Below are 20,594 nucleotides of genomic sequence, written 5' to 3'. Positions count from 1 at the left end.
AGCCTCTTCAAAAAATGGTGTTGGGAAAACTGTACTACTTTCTCATACTGTATACGAAAATAAACTCAAAATGGATTAAAGACTTAAGTGTAAGTTCTTAAAACATAAAGCTTCTAGAAGAAAACATAGAAAGTATGCTCTTTGACACAAGTTTTACCAATATTTTATGGGGTCTTAGGCAAGGGAAACAAAAGCAAAAATAAATAAAAGACTACATCAAAGCGAAAAGCTTTTGCACAGTGAAGGAAACTGTCAACAAATTGAAGAGGCTGTGTACGGAATGGGAGAAGATATTTGCAAATGATACATCTGACAAGAGGTTAATATCTAAAGTATGTAGAGAACTCATTCAAATCAATATCAAAGAAACAACAACCCAATTAAAAAATGGGCAGAGGAACTGAATAGACATTTTTTAAAGAAGACATTTAGATGGCCAACAGACATGTGAACAGATGCTCTATATCACTAATCACCAGGGAAATACAAATCAAAACCACAATGAGATACTCCCTCACACATTGTCAGAATGGCTGTTAACCAAAAGACAAATTATAAATGTTGGCAAGGATGTGGAGAAAAAGGAACCCTGGTACAGTGTTGGTGGGAATGTAAATTGGTGCAGGCACTATGGAAAACAGTATGGAGGTTCCTCAAAAAATTTAAAAAAGCAGTACCATATGATCTATCAATTCCACTTCTGGGTGTATATCTGAAGAAAATGAAAACACCAATTTGAAAAGATATATGTGGGCTTCCCTGGTGGCACAGTGGTTGAGAATCTGCCTGCTAATGCAGGGGACATGGGTTCGAGCCCTGGTCTGGGAAGATCCCACATGCTGCAGAGCAGCTAGGCCCGTGAGCCACAACTACTGAGCCTGCGCGTCTGGAGCCTGTGCTCCACAACAAGAGAGGCCACGAGAGTGAGAGGCCCGCCCACCGCAATGAAGAGTGGCCCCCGCTTGCCGCAACTAGAGAAAGCCCTCACATGGAAACGAAGACCCAACATAGCAATCAATCAATCAATAAATCTAAAAAAAAAAAAAATTAAAAAAAAAAAAGAAAAGATATATGCCCCCCTATGTTCACTGCAGCATTATATACAACAGTCAAGATATGGAAACAACCTAAGTGCCCATCAATATATGAATGGGGAAAGAAGAAATGGTATGTATGTATGTGTGTGTGTGTGTGTGTGTGTGTGTGTGTGTGTACACACACACACACATCATGGAGTATTACTCAGCCATAAAAAGAATGAAATCTTGCCATTTGTGACAACACGTATGTACCTAGAGATATTATGCCAAGTGAAATAAGTCAGACAGAATGACAAATACTGTATCATTTCATTTATATGTGAAATCTAAAAAACAAAACAAGTGAACAAACAACCAAACCAGCACAGAGTTATAGAGGCAGAGAACAAACAGGTGGTTGCCAGAAGGGGAGAGGGTTGGAGGGAAGGAGAGAAATAGGTGAGGGAGTTTAAGAGGTACAAACTTTCAGTTACAAAAATGAATCACAGATATGAAATGTACAGTGTGGGATATAGTCAATAATTATGTAATATCTTTGTATGGTGACAGATGACAACTAGAGTTAATGGTGATTATTATTAAATGTATAGAAATATTGAATCACTGTGTTGTGTACCAAGAATTAACATAGTTGTAGGTCAATTATACTTGAAAAGCAAGCAGGCAAACAAACAGACTCATAGAAGAAGGTCAGATTTGTGACTAACAGAGAACAGGTGTGGGTGAGAGAGGTAGAATCAGACGAAGGTAGTCAAAGATACAATCTTCCAGTTATAAGACAAATAAATACTAGGGATGTAATGTGCAACATGATAAAGATAGTTAACTATATATTAGTTCCTATATATATTTCCTATATTTGGAGTATAGGATCTTTTTCTGCCATCCCGAGTCTTACCAGATGCCTTGCAAGTTACTTCATGAACCTGTACACAGATTCTTCATTGTTAGTGTATAGAAATGCAACTGATTTTTGGATGTTTCCTTTGTATTCTGCTGTTTTGTGGAATTCATTTATTCTGTTTGTTGTTGGTGTTGTGGAAACTTTAGGCTTTTCTACATATAAGATTATACCACTTGAAAACGGAAGTAATTTTATTTTCCTCCATTCCAATTTGGATGCATTTTATTTCTCCATGTTGCTTAATTGCTCTGGCTAGAACTGTTAGTGTCACTGTGAATAGAAGTGCCAAAAGCAGACATCCTTGCCTTGTTCCTAATTTTAGAGGAAAAGCTTTTAGTCTTTCACCATTGAATATGGTGTTTACTGTGGGTTTTTCGTATTTGTCTTTTATTATTTTGGGGTGGTTTGCTTCTATTTCTAGTTTGATGAGAATTTTTATCATTAAAAGGTGTTGAATTGTCAAATGCCTTTTCTGCATCAATTGAAATGATCATGTTTTTATTTTTCTCTTTCATTCTCTTAATGTGATGTATTACATTGATGGATTTCATTATGTTGAAACATTCTTGCATTTTGGGAAAAAAATCCCACTTGGTCATTGTGTATGATCCTTTTAATACACTCCTGAATTCTGTTTGCTAGTATTTTGTTGAGGATTTTTTGCATCAATGTTCATAAGGGATATTGGTCTATAATTTTCTTTTCTTGTAGTGTGTTTGTCTGGCTTTGGTGTTGGGGTATCCCTTAGATTGTTAACTTTTCTACAATCTTTTTTAATTCTCAGACTCAATAAGTTGTACTGTCCTATCTTTCAGTTCACTGATTCTTCTTCTGCTTGTTTAAATCTGCCTTTGAATCCCTGTAGTCAGTTTTTCATTTCAGTTATTGTACTTTTTAGCTCCAGAATTTCCTTTTGGTTTCCTTTTAGGGTTTCAAAAGTCTCTATTAAATATTTCCATTTTGCTCATACATTGTTTTATTGACTTTATTCACATCTTCCTTTAGTTCTTTAAGTATCTTTAAGATGATTGTTTTAAAGTCTTTGACTAGTATATCCACCATCAGCTCTTTTTCAGGGACAGTTCCTGTTGATTTATTTTTTTCCTTTGAATGGGCCATACTTTCTTAGTTTTTGTTTGTTTGGTTGGTTTTTGTTTGTTTTTTTTTTTTGGTACATCTTGTGGTTTTTTTGGGTTTTTTTGGTTGAAAACTGGGCATTTGAATCTAATAATGTGGTAACACTGGAAATCAGATTCTCCCCCTTCTCTGGGGTTTGATGGGTTTTGTTATTGTTTTTTTCTTTTTAATTAAAAAATTTTGAAAGATATCTCTGTGCCATACATCAGCCTGAGGTGTAAACTTAAGGTTTTCTCAGGTTTTTCTGATCCTATCCTTGGGCATATATAGGCACTTTCTAATTTTCCCTTGTATGTGCACGTGTTTTTAGTATGCTGGTCTTTAATGTCTGGCTTCCAAAAGAGAAAAGGAGAAAAATAGACGGTTAAAAATGGTGCTGGTCCTTTAAATCTTGTGTAAGTCACTTCAGTTAGAGGGCGAGGGCTTTGCAACAGTGGAAGAAGGTGCAACAACAGTGGTCGCCCACCTCTTTGCTCTTTTGTGAAAAGAAGCAGCAATTAGTAACCAGAGTAGAGAACTCCTGTATTTGGAATACAGGATCTTTTTCGCCACCCTGGCTCTCACCAACTGCTGTGCAAGTTACTCCAGGAACCTGTCAGCAGTTGTTTGCCATGTGGCTGGGGGTGTGTGATGGGTACCTGCTACTGTGCTAAGAGCTGAAATTGACTGAAATTAACCCGAATTTAAATCTAAGCTTTCCTCTGGAAGTTGCAAGCCTTTAATATACTTCAGGCTTCCAAGAGAGTTACATCAGACAGAGTCTGCCAGTGCAGTTGTTGTCTAGGTGGGGAGACAGATTCCTAGTGCTTCCTACTCTATTATCTTCCCAGCATCATCTCTTCTTCCTTTCATTTTTGATGAATTTTAAGTTGACAGTTGTTTTCCTTCACCATTTAAAATATGTTGTTTCATTGTTTTCTGTGTCTCGTATTTTCTGTCGAGAAGTCCACTGGATACTTATCTTTATTTCTCTCTAAATATGTATTTTCTTTTCCTGTGTCTACTTTTACAATTTTCTTTTCCTCATCAATTTTTCACCAATTTGGTTATTATAATTCTTACTGTGGTGTATGTGCGTGTGTATGTGTATTTATTTCTCTTGGTATTCATTAATATTAGATCTGTTGATGCACAATTTTTTTTAATTTTTGGAATTTTTACTTTTACTTCCTCAGATTTTTTTTTTCTGTTCCTTCCCTCTTTTTAGTACTCCAACCACACATATATAATACTGCTTGATATTGTCTCACAGTTCATTTGGATAGATTCTGTTGCTACATCTTCAAATTCACTGTTCTTTACATGATCTGTAATATCAAATATGCTGTTAAATTCATCTAGTGAAATTTTCATTTCAGTTATTATATTGTTTCATCTCTAGAGTTTCCATTTATTTCTTTTTCATATCTCAGAGTTATGTCTTCGTTATGTTCATGTGTTCCTTTGCATCTATTTTATGCATCATCTATATTTTTGTTTTACATGACTTAATATCCTTGTTTACTAATTCTGTCACCTATGTCATTTCCAAGTTTGTCTTTATTGAGTAATTTCTCCTGGTTATGGTTACATTTTCATACTTCTTTACATGTCTGGTGAATTTTGGTTACATGCCAGACATTGTGATTTTGCCATTCTGGGTGCTATATTTCTTGTATTCCTTTAAATAATTTTGGTCTTTTTCTAGCAGGCAGTTAAGTTACTTGCAGACTAGTTTGATCCTTTGGAGGCTTGCTTTTAAGTTCTTTTATGGAGGCTCTAAAGTAATTCTAGTTCTAAATTATTCCCATTTCAAAGGTGTGCCCATGTAATTATTGAGGTCACTCCACTGATAGAACTTGAAGGAGTTACACCCCTGTGTGAGCTCTGCAAATTGTCTTACAACTTTCTGGTAATTTTCTTTTCTTGGAAGTTGTTCTTGGCAAACTTCTTAGAGTTTTACTCTGCACATGTACAAATTTATATTTTTTTGTTTTGTTTTGTTTTTTTTTACAAATTGATATTAACCATACTTCAAGGGACCTCTGTACATATTTCCCTGGAATGCTTTCTTTTTGCATAGCTCCCATTGTCTCTGGGACTCTAGCCAACAAATTCTAGCTGTCTTGACCTCTCCTTAATCTTATCTCCTTCTCCTAATTTCAGTACGATAGCTGGGTACTTTTTAGATGCCCCCCTCCTTGCCCCATGCCACGTTCCAGTATTTACCTGCAAGAATGAAGCCAGGGTAATGGTAGAGCCTATTTCATTTGTTTGCCTTTTCTCAGATAATTATACTGTGCTCCCCATTGTCCATTTCCTAAAAAAGTTAATTCTCTTATTTTATCCAGTTAGATTTGTTTATGGACAGGAGGCTAAGTCTCAATCCTGTTACTCCTTCATGGTCATTACAGAGTTCTCTTCATATATATTTTAATGATAAAGGAAGAGAGATTTTCATAAAAGCGGAGATTCTTCGAGGCAAATAGCTGATAACAGAAGTTTTCAGATAATAAACTTTTCTAATGATGCCATCTGATGTGAAGGATCTAGGACTAGAAATACTCAGGGCAGTTGCCAGCTGGGAAATGAGTCAGAAAAACACAGGGAGATTGTGTAGATGCCTGCTTAGTATGGTTCTGGGGGCCTCAGGGCCTTGCCCCATCCACTTCTCACTCACTTTACTCTCAGATCACTCTCACTCTACCTATTGTTTTCTTGATCCATAAATTCCCTGGATAGGAAAGCTACTCTTTCACCATAGCTAACATGGTTATTATACACCACAAAAGATTGCTTTCTTGGGCAGAAAAATATTGACATCAAAGTATAAATTACTGGTACTTATTCCTTTGCTAAGATTTGGGAGGGAGTAAAGAGCCCTAGTAAGACTTGTGACCTTGATGGACTGAGAACCCTGTCTGCCAGGGAGGCTGAATTCAGCCTATCCACCTCTTCCCCTCTTTTCCCTCTCTGCCTGCAGTTATGATCATGTGCCTTTTCTCATGCATGACTCTGACCTGAGAAGAACAACCAATATCAATGAGGTCCTGCCAAATGCCTCTTTGACCCACCCTTCCTTATTTGATTGGGATTTCCTGTCGACTCTGAATGCAGGCAAATGGTTTTCACATCCACAGGTAAGACACATTCCCCAGCTCAAGAAACCTGCACTGACCCTCTTCTGTATGAGGTCATGTGCTGCTCCTGGAGATAAAAGCTTTAGATGAAGATAAGCAAGTGTACACACAATTTCATCCGTTTGGTAGCAGGACTGTTGATAGCATTTGCAGGAACGCTGTTCCAGTAATGCAGTCAGTCTAATTGCTGCTTTTTACATTCACTGGAAATTCTGAAGACAAACTTGTAAACTTACTCTTGTCATTTAATTTCTTTTTATCTAAGAATTTCATAAGCTTTTAAGTGTACCCATCATGTAAATAGCATTTTCCTCAGTGTTTTGAGTAGCTCAATCATCAGTGAGGCAGACTAGGAAACATCTATTCTTGATTCTTTCTTACCATTCAACAAATATTTATTGAGTACCTACTGGGCACTAGGCATATGGAATACATGGTGAATATACACACATCCAGTCCTATTGGAGTTCACAGTATAAGAAAGAGGCAATTGTAATACTTTGCAATAAGTGCTAAACTAAAGTTAATTTCACTTTGCTCAGGAATACACAAGAACAATTTCTAACTCAGTTTGAGGGATAGGGATGGGGGATTCTGGAAGAAGGAGATGTATAGGCCAGTAGAGGTATGGTAAAAATAGAAAGCTGTGTACAATGTAATTTTGAGACAAGAGTGAATGATTCTACTTGAGAGAGTTGGAGATTACTTCATGCAAAGGTATCATTTGAGCTGAGGGAAGGTCATTACTCAAGGGAACCATGGGCAGTGATAGTCGCTTGTTTCAGAGATTACAGTATACTGGAGCAAGAGGGGATGTGGTGTGTGTGTGTGTAAGAAAGAAAGAGAGGATGAAGGATGAAGAGAAGGATAGAGAGAAAAAAGGGGTAGGGAGGAGATGGGAGATAGATTGGGAGAAGAATCTGGGAAAACATGTTATGAGAAGACTATACAATGCGTAAATAACAAGTTAGAGAGTTTGGAATTATCCTGAATATTTTAAAGTGGGTAAAACAAAAGGTCATTTTTACATTTGATAAAAGTCAAGCCTGTCTTCTCAAGATAGATTAAAGAAAACAAAACAACTTACATTTTCCAGGTTATCATATATCTAGAGGGAATCATATAACCTAGGTTTTACCAATCAGATATACTCATTCTGAGTCTTCGATTTTGACAATAAACATCTGAGCAGGACAGACAGCAGGCATTCATATTGCCAGCACCTATGGCAGCAGAGCTAGCATTGTTGGGGGCCAGCTGTGGTAATAGCTCTCTAATCAGGTAATTGTGTAATTAGGGAAATAAATCTTCAGGTATTTTGATTATGTATTGAGGTGGAATGGGATTTTATTTATATTTGATGTTAATCCTGAAGACTGATTTGATCCTTTTTCATGTTAAAAAAGTAAAAAGTAAAGAACTGTGTACGGATAGACTTATCCACTTAAATTCATTCTATTAACTAGTGTTAATATAAGGGATAGCTGAAAGTTGATTTGTAATGACTGTATCACCTCAGAATACTTATCCTCATATGAGTATATAGCCTATAAACACTGTTTCCATATGTGAAAATGATGGGATCAATCTGATATTCCAGGTTTCTGTGTGTATGTAGGCTCTGTATATAAGTCTCACCATACATGAATAAATAGACACGTACAAACTAGAGATGCTTCGTTAGTATATATATACATCAGATTAGTTAGTCATAGGTAATGTTCTGGCAAATGTGTATTCCAAATGAAAAGGCTGTTATTGTATCTGATGTGTAATGTATGGTTTGTAAAAGTCCTACTTATTGTAAGTGGTAGGATTGGCTTTGTTATTTTAATAATTTTTGTGTATTTTTTAGGATTAATAGTTTTATTTTAGCATATTTAGGTGGTATGTTTGCAGTGTTTAGTTATACTATTACTCTGGTTACTGAATAGTATCCTGAAACCTCAACTTCAAATATGGTTATCTAGGGGGCTTTATTTTAGGTTTGATTGTGGAGCTTTCTTTGCTTGCATGCTGCGCAGTCAGAAGTGGTTGAAGTGATGGCACATTATTTAAAAGATTTGGATGTTTGGATAATTTTTCATAGCAAAGAAATTGGTTTTGTTTGTGAAGGTTATTCTGGGTTGCTCTTTATTGGTTGGGTGTAGTTATGGATTGATGGTAGTGGTGAGCTGATTATTATTTGTCAGTATAGTTATTACTCTTTAGATTACTTGTGAAAATTTAGTAGTTAATCTGATCAATAATGAAATAAAAATAGATATATAAGTTCTGGGAATTGCCCCTAGAAGATCAGCTGAGTTCCTCTTTTTCCAGTAAAACCAACATTTCTGTGGAGCATTTTTATATCCTTTTGTGAAAGTATAAATCTCAAAAAATGTAATTCTCATGCATATAGATAGTGAGCAGAGTTTAAGTTTTATTTAGCACATTAATGTGGGAACAAGCAAGATGACAAAACCCAATCAAAAGAGAAGTGAGAAACCAACATGCGTATAATCAGAGCAACAAAGAAATGCTGAAACTACATTGCTAAGTTGGATATAAACCTATCATGTTAACTTGGTTAATATACTCTATGGCAATGAAAACATACCTTTGGAGTTATCTTCTCTATCAAAAATCATTTGCATCTCTACTGTACAAAAATCATTTCCACTTTTATTAGTTTTCTACAACTCAACATCTAACTTTACATAGTCTGGCCCTAATCGATAGTAAATAATATTGATAGTTCAAGGAAAGTTACATTCCCATAAGAGTCAGATGACCCTTAGGTCAACTCTTAAACAATGTGCTACCATGATATTACAGGGTTCAGAAATCACCTTTTGCCTTATTGCTAAGTTTTGAATAATTTAAGTCTCCTCTTGTGATCATAAATAACTTCTGTGGATTATTTAGAGACTGGTCTCATTGTGATTTGTATTATTTGGCTTTATTAATTTACATCACTGCAGTAAGAATGGTCAATTAACACACATTAGGTTCCTTGTTTATAATCAGCAAATCTAGAATCCAATCACGTTAGACAACTGCTAAGGCCATTAAATTAGGTTTTGTCCTGACAGTATGTATGGAATCTAGAATTTCATTTTTAATAAAATCTTTCCAGAACTCTTTTTATCACTATTATTTACAAAATAAATTCATTTGCGCCAGGTTTCACCTGTATACTTCCAGATGTGGGCAAATTCCTCTCTCCTTTTCTTGCAAGTCAGTGGCCATTCTTACTACTTGTAATGCTGGGACAATGTACAACAACGGACACCAGACAGTTTGCCTAGGAAGGCTTCTAGACATTGGTTCCAAATACCAATTAGATCTGTGTCCTTAGTGGGGACTGGAGGCTTGTCATATCAGATTGAATGAGATGTATCCTCAAATATGATCCTTTAGGAATGGCCTTGATTACACAATCAGTTTGTCCAATAATATCCCAGTGAAAGGAGGACAGATTTTTATTCAACACATGCAAATGACTGTATTGCCATGAAACATAGAGACTCGGTAAAAAGTATTTGTACCTGAATTCTGAGGGGTGGTGAGAACAAGATACTAAATACAAAGTATGTTTTTCATAAGCATAAGAGTTAGAGAAAAGTCAAAAGGGAATGGGTTTTCTCATATGCCCATCAGAAAAGAGAATGTTAAAACGAGTACCAACAAAATTCCAAACTGAATAAGCATGATTATATTGCTCTCCTCAGTTCATTAAATCTGGCATAGGTAATGCCCTGCTATGTCTAGGGTTATCAGTGTGCTTCCACAAAGCTATCTGCTCCTGCGCTAAAATTTAATCTTGGAAATTCTGACTCAGTCCCCTGATACAGATGGATTGGTATCTGATTGACATGATGGTGTCAGCTTACATTGGGAAGCCTGTTTCCATGAGTTTATTCTTTGCATATCAGTAGATAAGAGAGAATCTGTACAGTCCTTTCAAACAAGATTTTGAGTCTAGCCTTTCCAATTTCTGATCTGTATCTTGCAGAAAAAACCTTCAGACAAACATGGGAATAAAGCAGAAACCACATGATAATTAAACTGAATTTGTTTGATTAATTTATTATGGTAAACAACAATGTCAGAAAGGAAAATAAAAATACTTTTAATACGGTATAATACATAACTATTTTCAAAAATTTGGTTTGTTTCCCTTAAGAGTAAGACATATTATGGGCATTGAGAATATTAACGGCTCTCCTCGTTCTTCCAATCCATTCTTTAAAACTTAAAAAATTGTCAAACTGTGAAACACATTTATATTATTATTTTACCTGCGAAATATTGACTGGGAAAGTAAAGGTTCCCTTTTTATATTTTACAGTTCCTACCATATTGCAGGCTTAATACACGGGCAGTTTTTATAACAGTGTTGAACTGTATATGAAACATTGATGTTTCTACTTCTGGCCATGACAATTTATAGGTGCTAGATGTGTCCTCCTGACATAAATAACTAGAAAATCAGAAAAAATATATGAAATATCCATTCTCAGATGCTGGACAGCAGTCAGTGCAGAACTGTGATCTGTGAAAGAAGGGAATAATAGGAGAGTGTTATGATTGCCCTCATGTTCTGCCTGGAGGCATGTTCTAACTATCACACAGCAGGAAGAACCTAAGCAAAGCATGGCAATCTTGTGAAATTGAGGAGAGAGAGATTGGATTTTTGGGAGATCAAGGTGGCAGTAATTTTGAGGGAAGAATACCAAAAGGGAGAGAGCTCTCCAGAGAAGGACCTCCAGAAATCTTCATGGGGTCTGCTTGAGCATGTTGTTGCTATCTAAGAGGTACACAAATAGGGTGAAGCGCCACAAGCCTGGGCAAAGTACTACTAGGGAGCTTTTAGCTGAACCATTCTAAGAGCTCACATAGGTCTGGAAGATATTCAAGTTCTAACTAGCCATATTGGAAGCTAGACTTTGTTGGACATATGGGGCCTTCAGTAAAAACCCCAGAAAGGTCACACCTCAGTAATAAGGCTAAATAAGCCCTAGATTAAAGGGTATTTTAGACCTGCTCTAAAAAATATCCAGTTGATTTGCTAGTAATCTAAATGCCTGCCAAAATTATTTTTACTGCACTTTAAAGGAGACAACAATGTCAAGCTTCTAACAGTGCAGCAGTCACACTGTCCAACAGCCAATAATAAAATTACTAGGTATACAAAGAAGCAGGAACATGTGGCTTAAAACCAGGAACAAAACTACTCATTAAAAAAAAAGATCCAGAAAAGACAGACTGATAGAAACGATGTTTTAAACAGAAAGGGACTTTTAAAAAGCTATTACAATCTCTAGGTCCATCCACGTTGCTCCAAATGGCATTATATCGTTCTTTTTTATGGCTGAGTAATATTCCATTGTATATATGTACCACATCTCCTTTATCCATTCCTCTGGTGATGGACATTTAGGGCTCTAGAGATTGTCATACTGAGTGAAGTAAGTCAGACAGAGAAAGGCAAATACCATATGATAGTGCTTATATGTGGAATCTAAAAAAAAAAAGGGTACAAATGAACTTGTCTACAGAACAGAAATAGAGTTACAGATGTAGAAAACAAACATGCTTACCAGGGGTAAGTGGGGGAGGGATAAATTGGGAGATTGGGATTGACATATACACAGCACTATATATAAAGTAAATAATTACTAAGGACCTACTATATAGCATAGGGAACTCTACTCAATACTCTGTAATGGCCTATATGGGAAAAGATCTAAAAAGGAGTAGATATATGTATATGGATAACTGATTCACTTTACACTGGAAACTAACACATTATGAATCATCTATACTCCAATAAAAATTTTTAAAAAAGCTTGTGTAAAATTTTTTTAAAAAGCTATTACAAATGTAGCAAGGATTTAAAGGAAAACAAGAACATAATGAGATACGTAAGATATAAAAAAAACCAAATAGAGTTTTTATAACTAAGAAACTATAATGTTTGAAATTTAAAATTCTGAGTATTTTCACATGGGATATTAGTCTACATTTTTCTTTTCTGGTAATGTCATTATCTGGTTTTGGTGTTATGATAATGCTGACCTCATAAAATGAGTTGAAAACGTTCTGTCCTCTTCTATTTCCTGGAGGAAGCTGTGTAGAATTTGTATTATTTCTTCCTGTGTATTTGGTAGAATTCAACAGTAAACACACCTGAGCCTAAGTTTTCTTTGTTGGAAGGTTGTTACTTATAAAGTCAATTTCATTAATAGATACATGGCCTTCACGTTATCTTTCTTCTTCAGCTGTTGTTGATAGTTTGTGTCTTTTGAAGAATTGGTCTGTATCATTAAGTTGTTGAATTTATGGACAGAGTTGTTCATAATATTTTAAATTATCCTTTTAATGACTGTGGGATTAGTCATTATATTTCCTCTATTATCCCTGCTTTTCATAATTTGTAGTTCTTTCCCGTTTTTGTTCAGCTGGCTAGAGATATATCAATTGCATTGATCTTGGCAAAGGAACAGGAAGGTTTCATTGATTTCTCTATTGTTTTTTGTTATTAATTTCATAGATTTTGTTCAGATCTTTATATTGTATTTCTTTTGTTTGCCTTAGGTTTGATTTTTATCTTTTGTTTCTGGTTTGGTAAAGTAGAAACTTAGGTTACTGATTTTAAGTCTTTTTTCTTTCTATCATAAGCATTTAATACTGTATGTTTATCTATAAGCGCTGCTTCAGCTGCATTGTGCAGATTTTGATATTTTGCATTTTAATTTAGTTCTAAATATAGAAAAATGTCCCCCTGAGCCTTCTCCCTTGACCATGGGCTTTTTAGAAATATTTTTTCAAATTTCTAAATATTTGCAGATGTCCCCGTTATTTTCTTATTATTGATTTCTAGTTTAATTCTGTTCTCATCTGAGTGCACTCTTTGTGTGATTGCTGTTCTTTCATATTTACTAAGATTCATCTTATTGTCCAGAATATGGTCTGTCTTAATATTCCAAGAGCATGTGAGAGGAATGTGTACTCTACATTTGTTTAGGAGATTGTTTTGTAAATGTTGTTAGGTCAAATTGGCTAATAATGTTCAGATTGCCTCTGTTCTTAAGGATTTTCTGCCTATTCTATCCATTACTGAGAGAGGAGTAATGAAGTCTTCAACCACAGTGGTTGATTTCGATTTTTCTTTTGGATCTATCAGTTCTGCTTCATGTATTTTGAAGCTCCATTGTTAAGAGCATACATATTTAGTATTAGTATGTGTCCTTGGAGAATTTGCCTTTTTCATGACAGAATAATGGCCTCCCAAAGATGGCCATGCCCTAATTCCTGGAACCAGTAAATATATTACCATACATGGTAAAAAGGTCTTTGCAGATTTAATTGAGGTTATGGATCCTCAGATGATGAGATTATCCTGGATTATCTGGGTGGGCTCAATCTAATCACATGAGTCCTTAAAAGCAGAGAACCTTTCCTAGTTGCAGTCAGAGAACTGCAACAATGGAGAAAAGGCAGGAAATATTCAAAGCATGAGAAAGACTCAACCCACCGTTGCTCCCTTTGAAGATGAAGAAACCAGGCTGTGAGCCAAGGAATGTTGGTGGCATCTAGAAGATGAGGATGGCCTTTAGCTGATAGACAACAAGGAAATGGGGGACCTCAGTCCTACAACCACAGGGAACTAAATTCTGCCAACAACCTGAATGAACAGCAAATGGATTTTCCTTCCCTAAGGAACTCTAGAGAGGAACACAGACCTGCTGGCACCTCGATTTTAGCCAAGTGAGACCCAGACAAGTCTTCCAACCTACAAAACTATAAAATAATATATTTGTGTTGTTTCAAGCCACTAAATTTGTGTTGTTACAGTAACAATAGAAAATCATAATATAATGTCCCTCTGTATCAATGATAATTGTAACTTATGAACATAAACAGAAAACACTTTGACAAAACATTAGCATCTCAAATCCATGAGTACATAAAAAAGAGAATATATCGTGACCAAGTGGGGGTCCATCTTGGGAGTGTAAGACTGGTTCAGCATTAAAAAATTCAGTCAATGTAATTTACTGTATCAACAGTCTAAAGAAGACTACAATCGCTTAAATTGATGCAGCAAAAGCATTTGACAACATTCAACAAAAATTCCATTTGTGACTAAAAGCTCTCAGCAAAGTAGGAATAGAAGAGAGCTTCCTTAAACTAACAAAGGAGAACTTTTAAAAGCCTGTAGCTAACATTATTCTTAATGGTGAAAAAAATGAATGTTTTTCTCCTGAGATTGGGAACAAGGCAAGAATGCCCTCCCTAATGTAAATTGGTACAGCCACTATGGAAAACATCATGGAGGTTCCTTAAAAAACTAAAAATAGAGTTGCTATATGATCCAGCAATCCCACTCCTGGACATATATTCAGACAAAACTATAATTCAAAATGATACATGCACCTGTATGTTCATAGCAGCACTATTCACAACAGCCAAGACATGGAAACAACCTAAATGTCTACCTTCAGATGAATGGATAAAGAAGTTGTGGTACATACATACAATGGTATACTACTCAGCCGTAAAAAATAATGAAATAATGCTATTTGGAACAACATGAATGGACCTGGAGATGATCATACTAAGTGAAGTCAGAAAGAGAAAGATGAATACCATATGATATCACTCATATGTGGAATCTAAAGTATGACACAAATGAACTTAACTACCAAACAGAAACAGACTCACAGACATAGAGAACAGACTTGTGGTTGCCAAGAGGGAGGAGGGGTGGCAGAGAGATGGATTAGGAGTTTGGGATTAGCAGATGCAAACTATTATATACAGAATGGATAAACAACAAGGTCCTACTGTATAACACAGGGACCTGTGCTATATCAATATCCTGTGATAAACCATAATGAAAAAGAATATAAAAAAGAATGTATATATAACTTAAACTTTACTGTACAGCAGAAATTAATACAACATTGTAAATCAACTATACTTCAATAAAATAAAAATTTTTAAAAAAGAATGACCTCCCTTACCACTCCTACTGAACATCATACTGGAAGTCCGAGGCAATGTATTGTGGAAAGAAAGATAAATAAAGGGCATGCAGACAAATAGACTTGAAAGGAAGAAAGCAAACTATTTCTATTCACATACAACTTGGTGGTCTATGTAGAAGTTATAAAATAATCTACAAAAAAGCTCCTAGAACTAATAACTCAGTTTCACAAGGTCACAGGATACAAGGTCTATATACAAAATCAGTTGTATTCCTATATTCCAGTAATGTATTCCTATATTTCAGTAATGAAGAATTGGAATTTGAAATTAAAATAGCACCATTATAATAGCATCCAAAAATAAATCAGGTACTTGAGCATCAATCTAAAAGAAAATATGTGTGCCTGATCTGTATGCTGAAAACTACAGGATGCAGATGAAAGAAACCTAGCAAGCTATTTTATTAAGGTATTAACAAGGGTTATAAAAATTTTATGAAATGGCAAAGGAACTAGAAGAGCCAAAATAGTTTTGAAAAAGAACAAGGTTGTAGAACTCACACTACTTGAGTTTAAGAATTATTATAAAGGTAAAGTAATCAAAAATATATGATATTGATGAAAGAATAGACGAAGATCAATGGAACAGAATTGAGATCCCAGAAATAGACCTACACCAAGGTAAATAGTTGAATCATACCAATTAAAAACAGAGATGATCAGGTTGGATTATAAAAAACTCAACTTCATGCTGTCTATAAGAACCCCATTTCAACTATAACCACAATGTTATTTTAATACGTTTTAGTGGTTAAAGGTAAAATAATGCAGAAATATATACTATACAAACACTAATCAAGTTAAATCTGGAGTGGCTATATTGATACTGTTGCTGCACACAAGTTCATGTGCCCAATGCACAGTGAGGCCAAATAAACCAAAATGTCAGAGTTTGGAGCAGAGAAAGGTTTATTGAAGGGCTGAGCAAGGAGAAAGGGCAGATTGTGCTCCAAAAGTCTGAACTCCCTGATGGTTTTCAGGGAAGACTTTTTATAGGCAAAATTTGGAGGGAGGGCTGCAGGGTCTATAACCTTCCTCTGATTGGTTGGTAGTGAGGTAACAGGGTGGTGTTCCAGGAATCTCAATCATCAGCCTTCTGGTTCTAACCAGTCTGGGTCCATGTGCTTGTGCTCAGCCTGAAGTTACCATCCTCCACCTGGGTGGGGGCCCTAGTTCCTGTAGAAGAACTCAGAGATATGTATCAAATTGTTATGCACATCCCCCCCATCCCACCCCAGGAGGAACCAGGGCCCTGCCCCATGCTGCACTATTTTTTCTTTTTACATTTTCTCACCCTGCTAATTAGTAACTGAATCTGACACTTGGAACTCAGGGAAGGTCTAGGAGACTGAAACGTTTTTCGTACAAACAAGAAATGGGGGACATGGAAAGGGTTTTGTACCCAGGAGGGCCTGAGAGGATCCTGCTTGGTTTCAACATCAGGCAAAATAACCTTCAAAAACAAGGAAAATTATTAGCGCTAAAGAGGAACATTATATAATAATAAATGAGTCAATTCATCAAAAGCACATAGTAGCCTAATTGTGTATGCACTGAATAATAAAACTTCAAATTACATGAAGCAACTCTGATGAACTTAAAGGAGAAATAGAAAAATCCAAAATTATACGTAGACATTTTAACACTTTTTTTCAGTAGTTGACAGAACAAATAGACAGGAAAACCAACAAATATATAGAAGATAGACTATGTTCTGGGCCATGAAACAAATCTTGACACATTTAAAAGAATATAAATTTTACCAAGGGTGTTCTCTGACAAAAGTGGAATTAATCTAGAAATCATTAGTAGAAGGATATCTGAAAACTTCCCAAATATTTAATTAATTAATTTATTTTAGTTGGCTTAGTTTGATATATAACATTGTGTGAATTTAAGGTGTACAGTGTTACTTTGATACATTTGTATATTGAATATGGTTGCCATTGTAGCAATGTTTATCATATTACATGCATATAGTAAAATATTACCTATATTCAATATACTATACATTAGATCTCTGTGGCTTATTTAGTGCTCAGTATAAGTTTGTACCCTTCAACACCACCAATATTATCCCCAAATCCCCATCCCCTGGTAACCACTGATTTACTCTCTGTGTTTTTTTCTTTTTGCAGGTTTGATAGTTTTAGATTCTACATATAAGTGATATCATACAGTACTTGTCATTCTCTGTCTAACTTATCTTGCTTAGCCTATGTGCTCAAGGTCCATCCATATTGTCAAAAATGGCAGGATATCCTTCTTTCTCATGGCTGAGTAATATTTTATTGTGTATATATACCACATAATTTTTATCCATTCATCCATTGATGGGCATTTGAGTTGTTTCCATATCTTGGCTATTGTGAATAATGCTGCAATAAATATGGGAGTGCATATATCTCATTGAACTCCTGTTTTCATTTCCTTTGGGTATATACCCAGAAGTGGATTGCTGGATCGTTTGATAGATCTTTTTCTAATTTTTTTGAGGAAACTCCATATTGTTTTCTGTAGTGGTTGGGCTAATTTACCAATGAGTGTAAAAGTGTTCCCTTTTCACTGCATCCTTGATGGCATCTGTTGTCTCTTGTCTTCTTGATGATAGCCATTCTAGCAGGTGTGAGGTAATACCTCATTGTAGTTTTTATTTGCATGTCCCTGATGATTAGTGATGTTGAGCATCTTCTCATGTGCCTATTGGCCATTTTTATATCCTCTTTGGAAAATGTCTATTTAGTTCTGCCCATTTTTCTAATCACATTCATTATTATGTTGTTGTTGTTGTTGTATACTTTCTTTATATATTTTAGATATTAACCCCTTATCCAATATAAGGTTTGCAAAAGTTTTCTCCCATTCTCTAGGCTGTCTTTTCATTGTGTTGTTCCCTTTCTGTAAAGGAGCTTTTGAGTTTGATGTAGTCCCATTTGTTGATTTTTGCTTTTGATGTTTATGCTTTTGGCATCATGTCCAAAAAGTCATTGCCAAAACCAATATTGGTGAGCTTCTTCTCTGCATTTTCCTCTGGGAGTTTTATGGTATCAGTCTTATGTTTAAGTCTTGATCCATTTTGAGTAAGTTTTGGTGAGTGCTGTGAGATAGGGGTTCAGTATCATTGTTCTGCATGTTTTTCTCCAGTTTTCCCAGTACCATTTGTTGAAGAGACTGTCTTTTCCCCCTTGAGTGTTCTTTGAATATTGGTTGACCATATATTTCAGAATTGAGAACAATGTGTATTCTACTAATTTTCTTTTTGTAAGAATTCTTCATTTATTCAGGTGTCTTCAAGAATGATATATTCTTTTTTTTTTTTTTTTGTATTCTACTGGTGTTGAATGAAATGTTCTGTATATGTTTGTTAAATTCATTTGTTCTAAAGTGTGGTTCAGTTCCAACATTTTCTTGATTTTCTATGTGGATGATGTATCTATTGCTCTTAGCGGGGTACTGAAGTCCCCTACTCTTATTGTATTATTCTTTATTTCTCCTCTGGGTCCTTGGGTGTTGGGAACATATATATTTATGATTGCTATATCTTCTTGAGGTATTGACGCCTTTATCATTATATAAATATATCATTATATATATTTACTTTTATCTCTTGTTATCATTTTTGGATTGAAGTCTATCTATCTGTCATAAGTATGGCTACACCCATTTGTTTTTGGTTATCATTTGCCTAGAGTATCATCTTGTATCCCTTCTCTTGGAGCCTATGTGTGACTTTATAGCTGAAATGAGTGTCCTAAAGGCAGCATATTGTTGGGTCTTGTTTTTTAATCTGTCCAACCACTCAGTGCCTTTTGATTGGTGAGTTCAATTCATTTGCATTTAGGGTGAGAATGTTTCTGTTATGTTCATTTGTTTGTTTCACTTTTTAGATTCCACATATAAGTGAAAATATACACTAGATGTCTTTATCTGTATGACTTATTTCACTTAGTGTAATACCCTCCAAGTCCATTCTTGTTGTTGCACATGGCAAGATTTAATTCTTTTTATATGGCTGAAGAGCATACCATTATATATACCAATATACCACATTGAAGAGTATACCATTGTGTGTGTGTATATATATATATATATACCAAATCTTCTTTATCCATTCATCTGTTGATGGACATTTAGGTTGCTTCCATATCTTGGATACTATAAATAATGCTGCTATGAACATTGGGGTGCATGTATCTTTTCAAAAGAGCGTTTTCCTTTTCTTTCGATATATATGCGTGGGTTTATTTCTGGGCTCTCTATTCTGATCCATTGATCTATATATTTGTTTTTGTCCCAGTACCATGCTGTTTTTTTTTAAATATTTTTATTGGAGTATAATTGCTTTACAATGTTGTGTTAGTTTCTGCTATACAACAAAGTGAATCAGCTGTATGTATACATATATCCCCATATCCCCTCCCTCTTGAGGCTCCCTCCCTCCCTCCCTATCCCACCCATCTAGGTTGTCACAAAGCATCAAGCTGATCTCCCCGTGCTATGCAGCAGCTTGCCGCTCTGCCATCCATTTTACATTTGGTAGTGTATATATGTCAGTGCTACTCTCTCACTTCATCCCACCTTCCCCTTCCCCCTCTGTGTCCTCAAGTCTGTTCTCTACGTCTGTGTCTTTATTCCTGCCCTGCCACTAGGTTCATCAGTACCATTTTTTTAGATTCCATATATGTGCATTAGCATATGGTATTTGGTTTCCTCTTTCTGACTTACTTCACTCTGTATGACAGACTTTAGGTCCATCCACCTCACTACAAATAGCTCAGTTTTATTACTTTTTATGGCTGAGTAATATTCCATTGTACATATGTGCCACTTCTTCTTTATCCATTCATCTGTCTATGGACATTGCTTCCATGTCCTGGCTATTGTAAATAGTGCTTCAGTGAAAATTGTGCTACATGACTTTTTTTGAATTATGGTTTTCTCAGGGTATATGTTCGGTAGTGGGATTGCTGGATCATATGGTAGTTCTATTTTTAGTTTTTTAAGGAACCTCCATACTGTTCTCCACAGTGGCTGTATCAATTTACATTCCCACCAACAGTGCAAGAGGGTTCCCTTTCTCGACATCCTCTCCAGCATTTATTGTTTCTAGAGTTTTGGCCATTCTGACTGGTGTGAGGTGATACTTCATTGTAGTTTTGATTTGCATTTCTCTAATGATTAGTGATGTTGAGCATCCTTTCATGTGTTTGTTGGCAATCTGTATATCTTCTTTGAAGAAATGTCTATTTAGATCTTCTGCCCATTTTTGGATTAGGTTGTTTATTTTTTTGATATTGAGCTGCATGTGCTGCTTGTATATTTTGGAGATTAATTCTTTGTCAGTTGCTTCATTTGC

The 20,594-nt window shown here is 35.5% G+C and overlaps 1 protein-coding gene across 14 annotated transcripts in view; it reads left to right on the top strand.

The window, feature by feature from the left end:
• Window positions 1-20,594, top strand: part of GDPD4 (glycerophosphodiester phosphodiesterase domain containing 4) — a 279,828-nt gene that overhangs the window by 54,986 nt on the left and 204,248 nt on the right. For 13 of the 14 annotated variants that reach the window (XR_014231772.1, XR_014231773.1, XM_082343331.1 and 10 more), the window contains one exon: window positions 6,044-6,200. The exons of the other annotated variant lie outside the window; for it this stretch is intronic. Coding sequence is in view for 11 of the 13 variants with exons in the window: in XM_082343331.1 (XP_082199457.1) it covers window positions 6,044-6,200 (157 nt within the window). In the remaining 2 variants the exon portion in view is untranslated. The remainder of the gene's footprint in view (window positions 1-6,043; window positions 6,201-20,594) is intronic. 14 annotated transcript variants of the gene reach the window in all.

Source organism: Balaenoptera borealis (genome assembly GCF_965194805.1).
Source record: "Balaenoptera borealis genome assembly, chromosome: 11".
In the NCBI taxonomy this organism is placed as follows: domain Eukaryota; kingdom Metazoa; phylum Chordata; class Mammalia; order Artiodactyla; family Balaenopteridae; genus Balaenoptera; species Balaenoptera borealis.
This window is presented reverse-complemented; position numbering and strand designations above follow the sequence as displayed.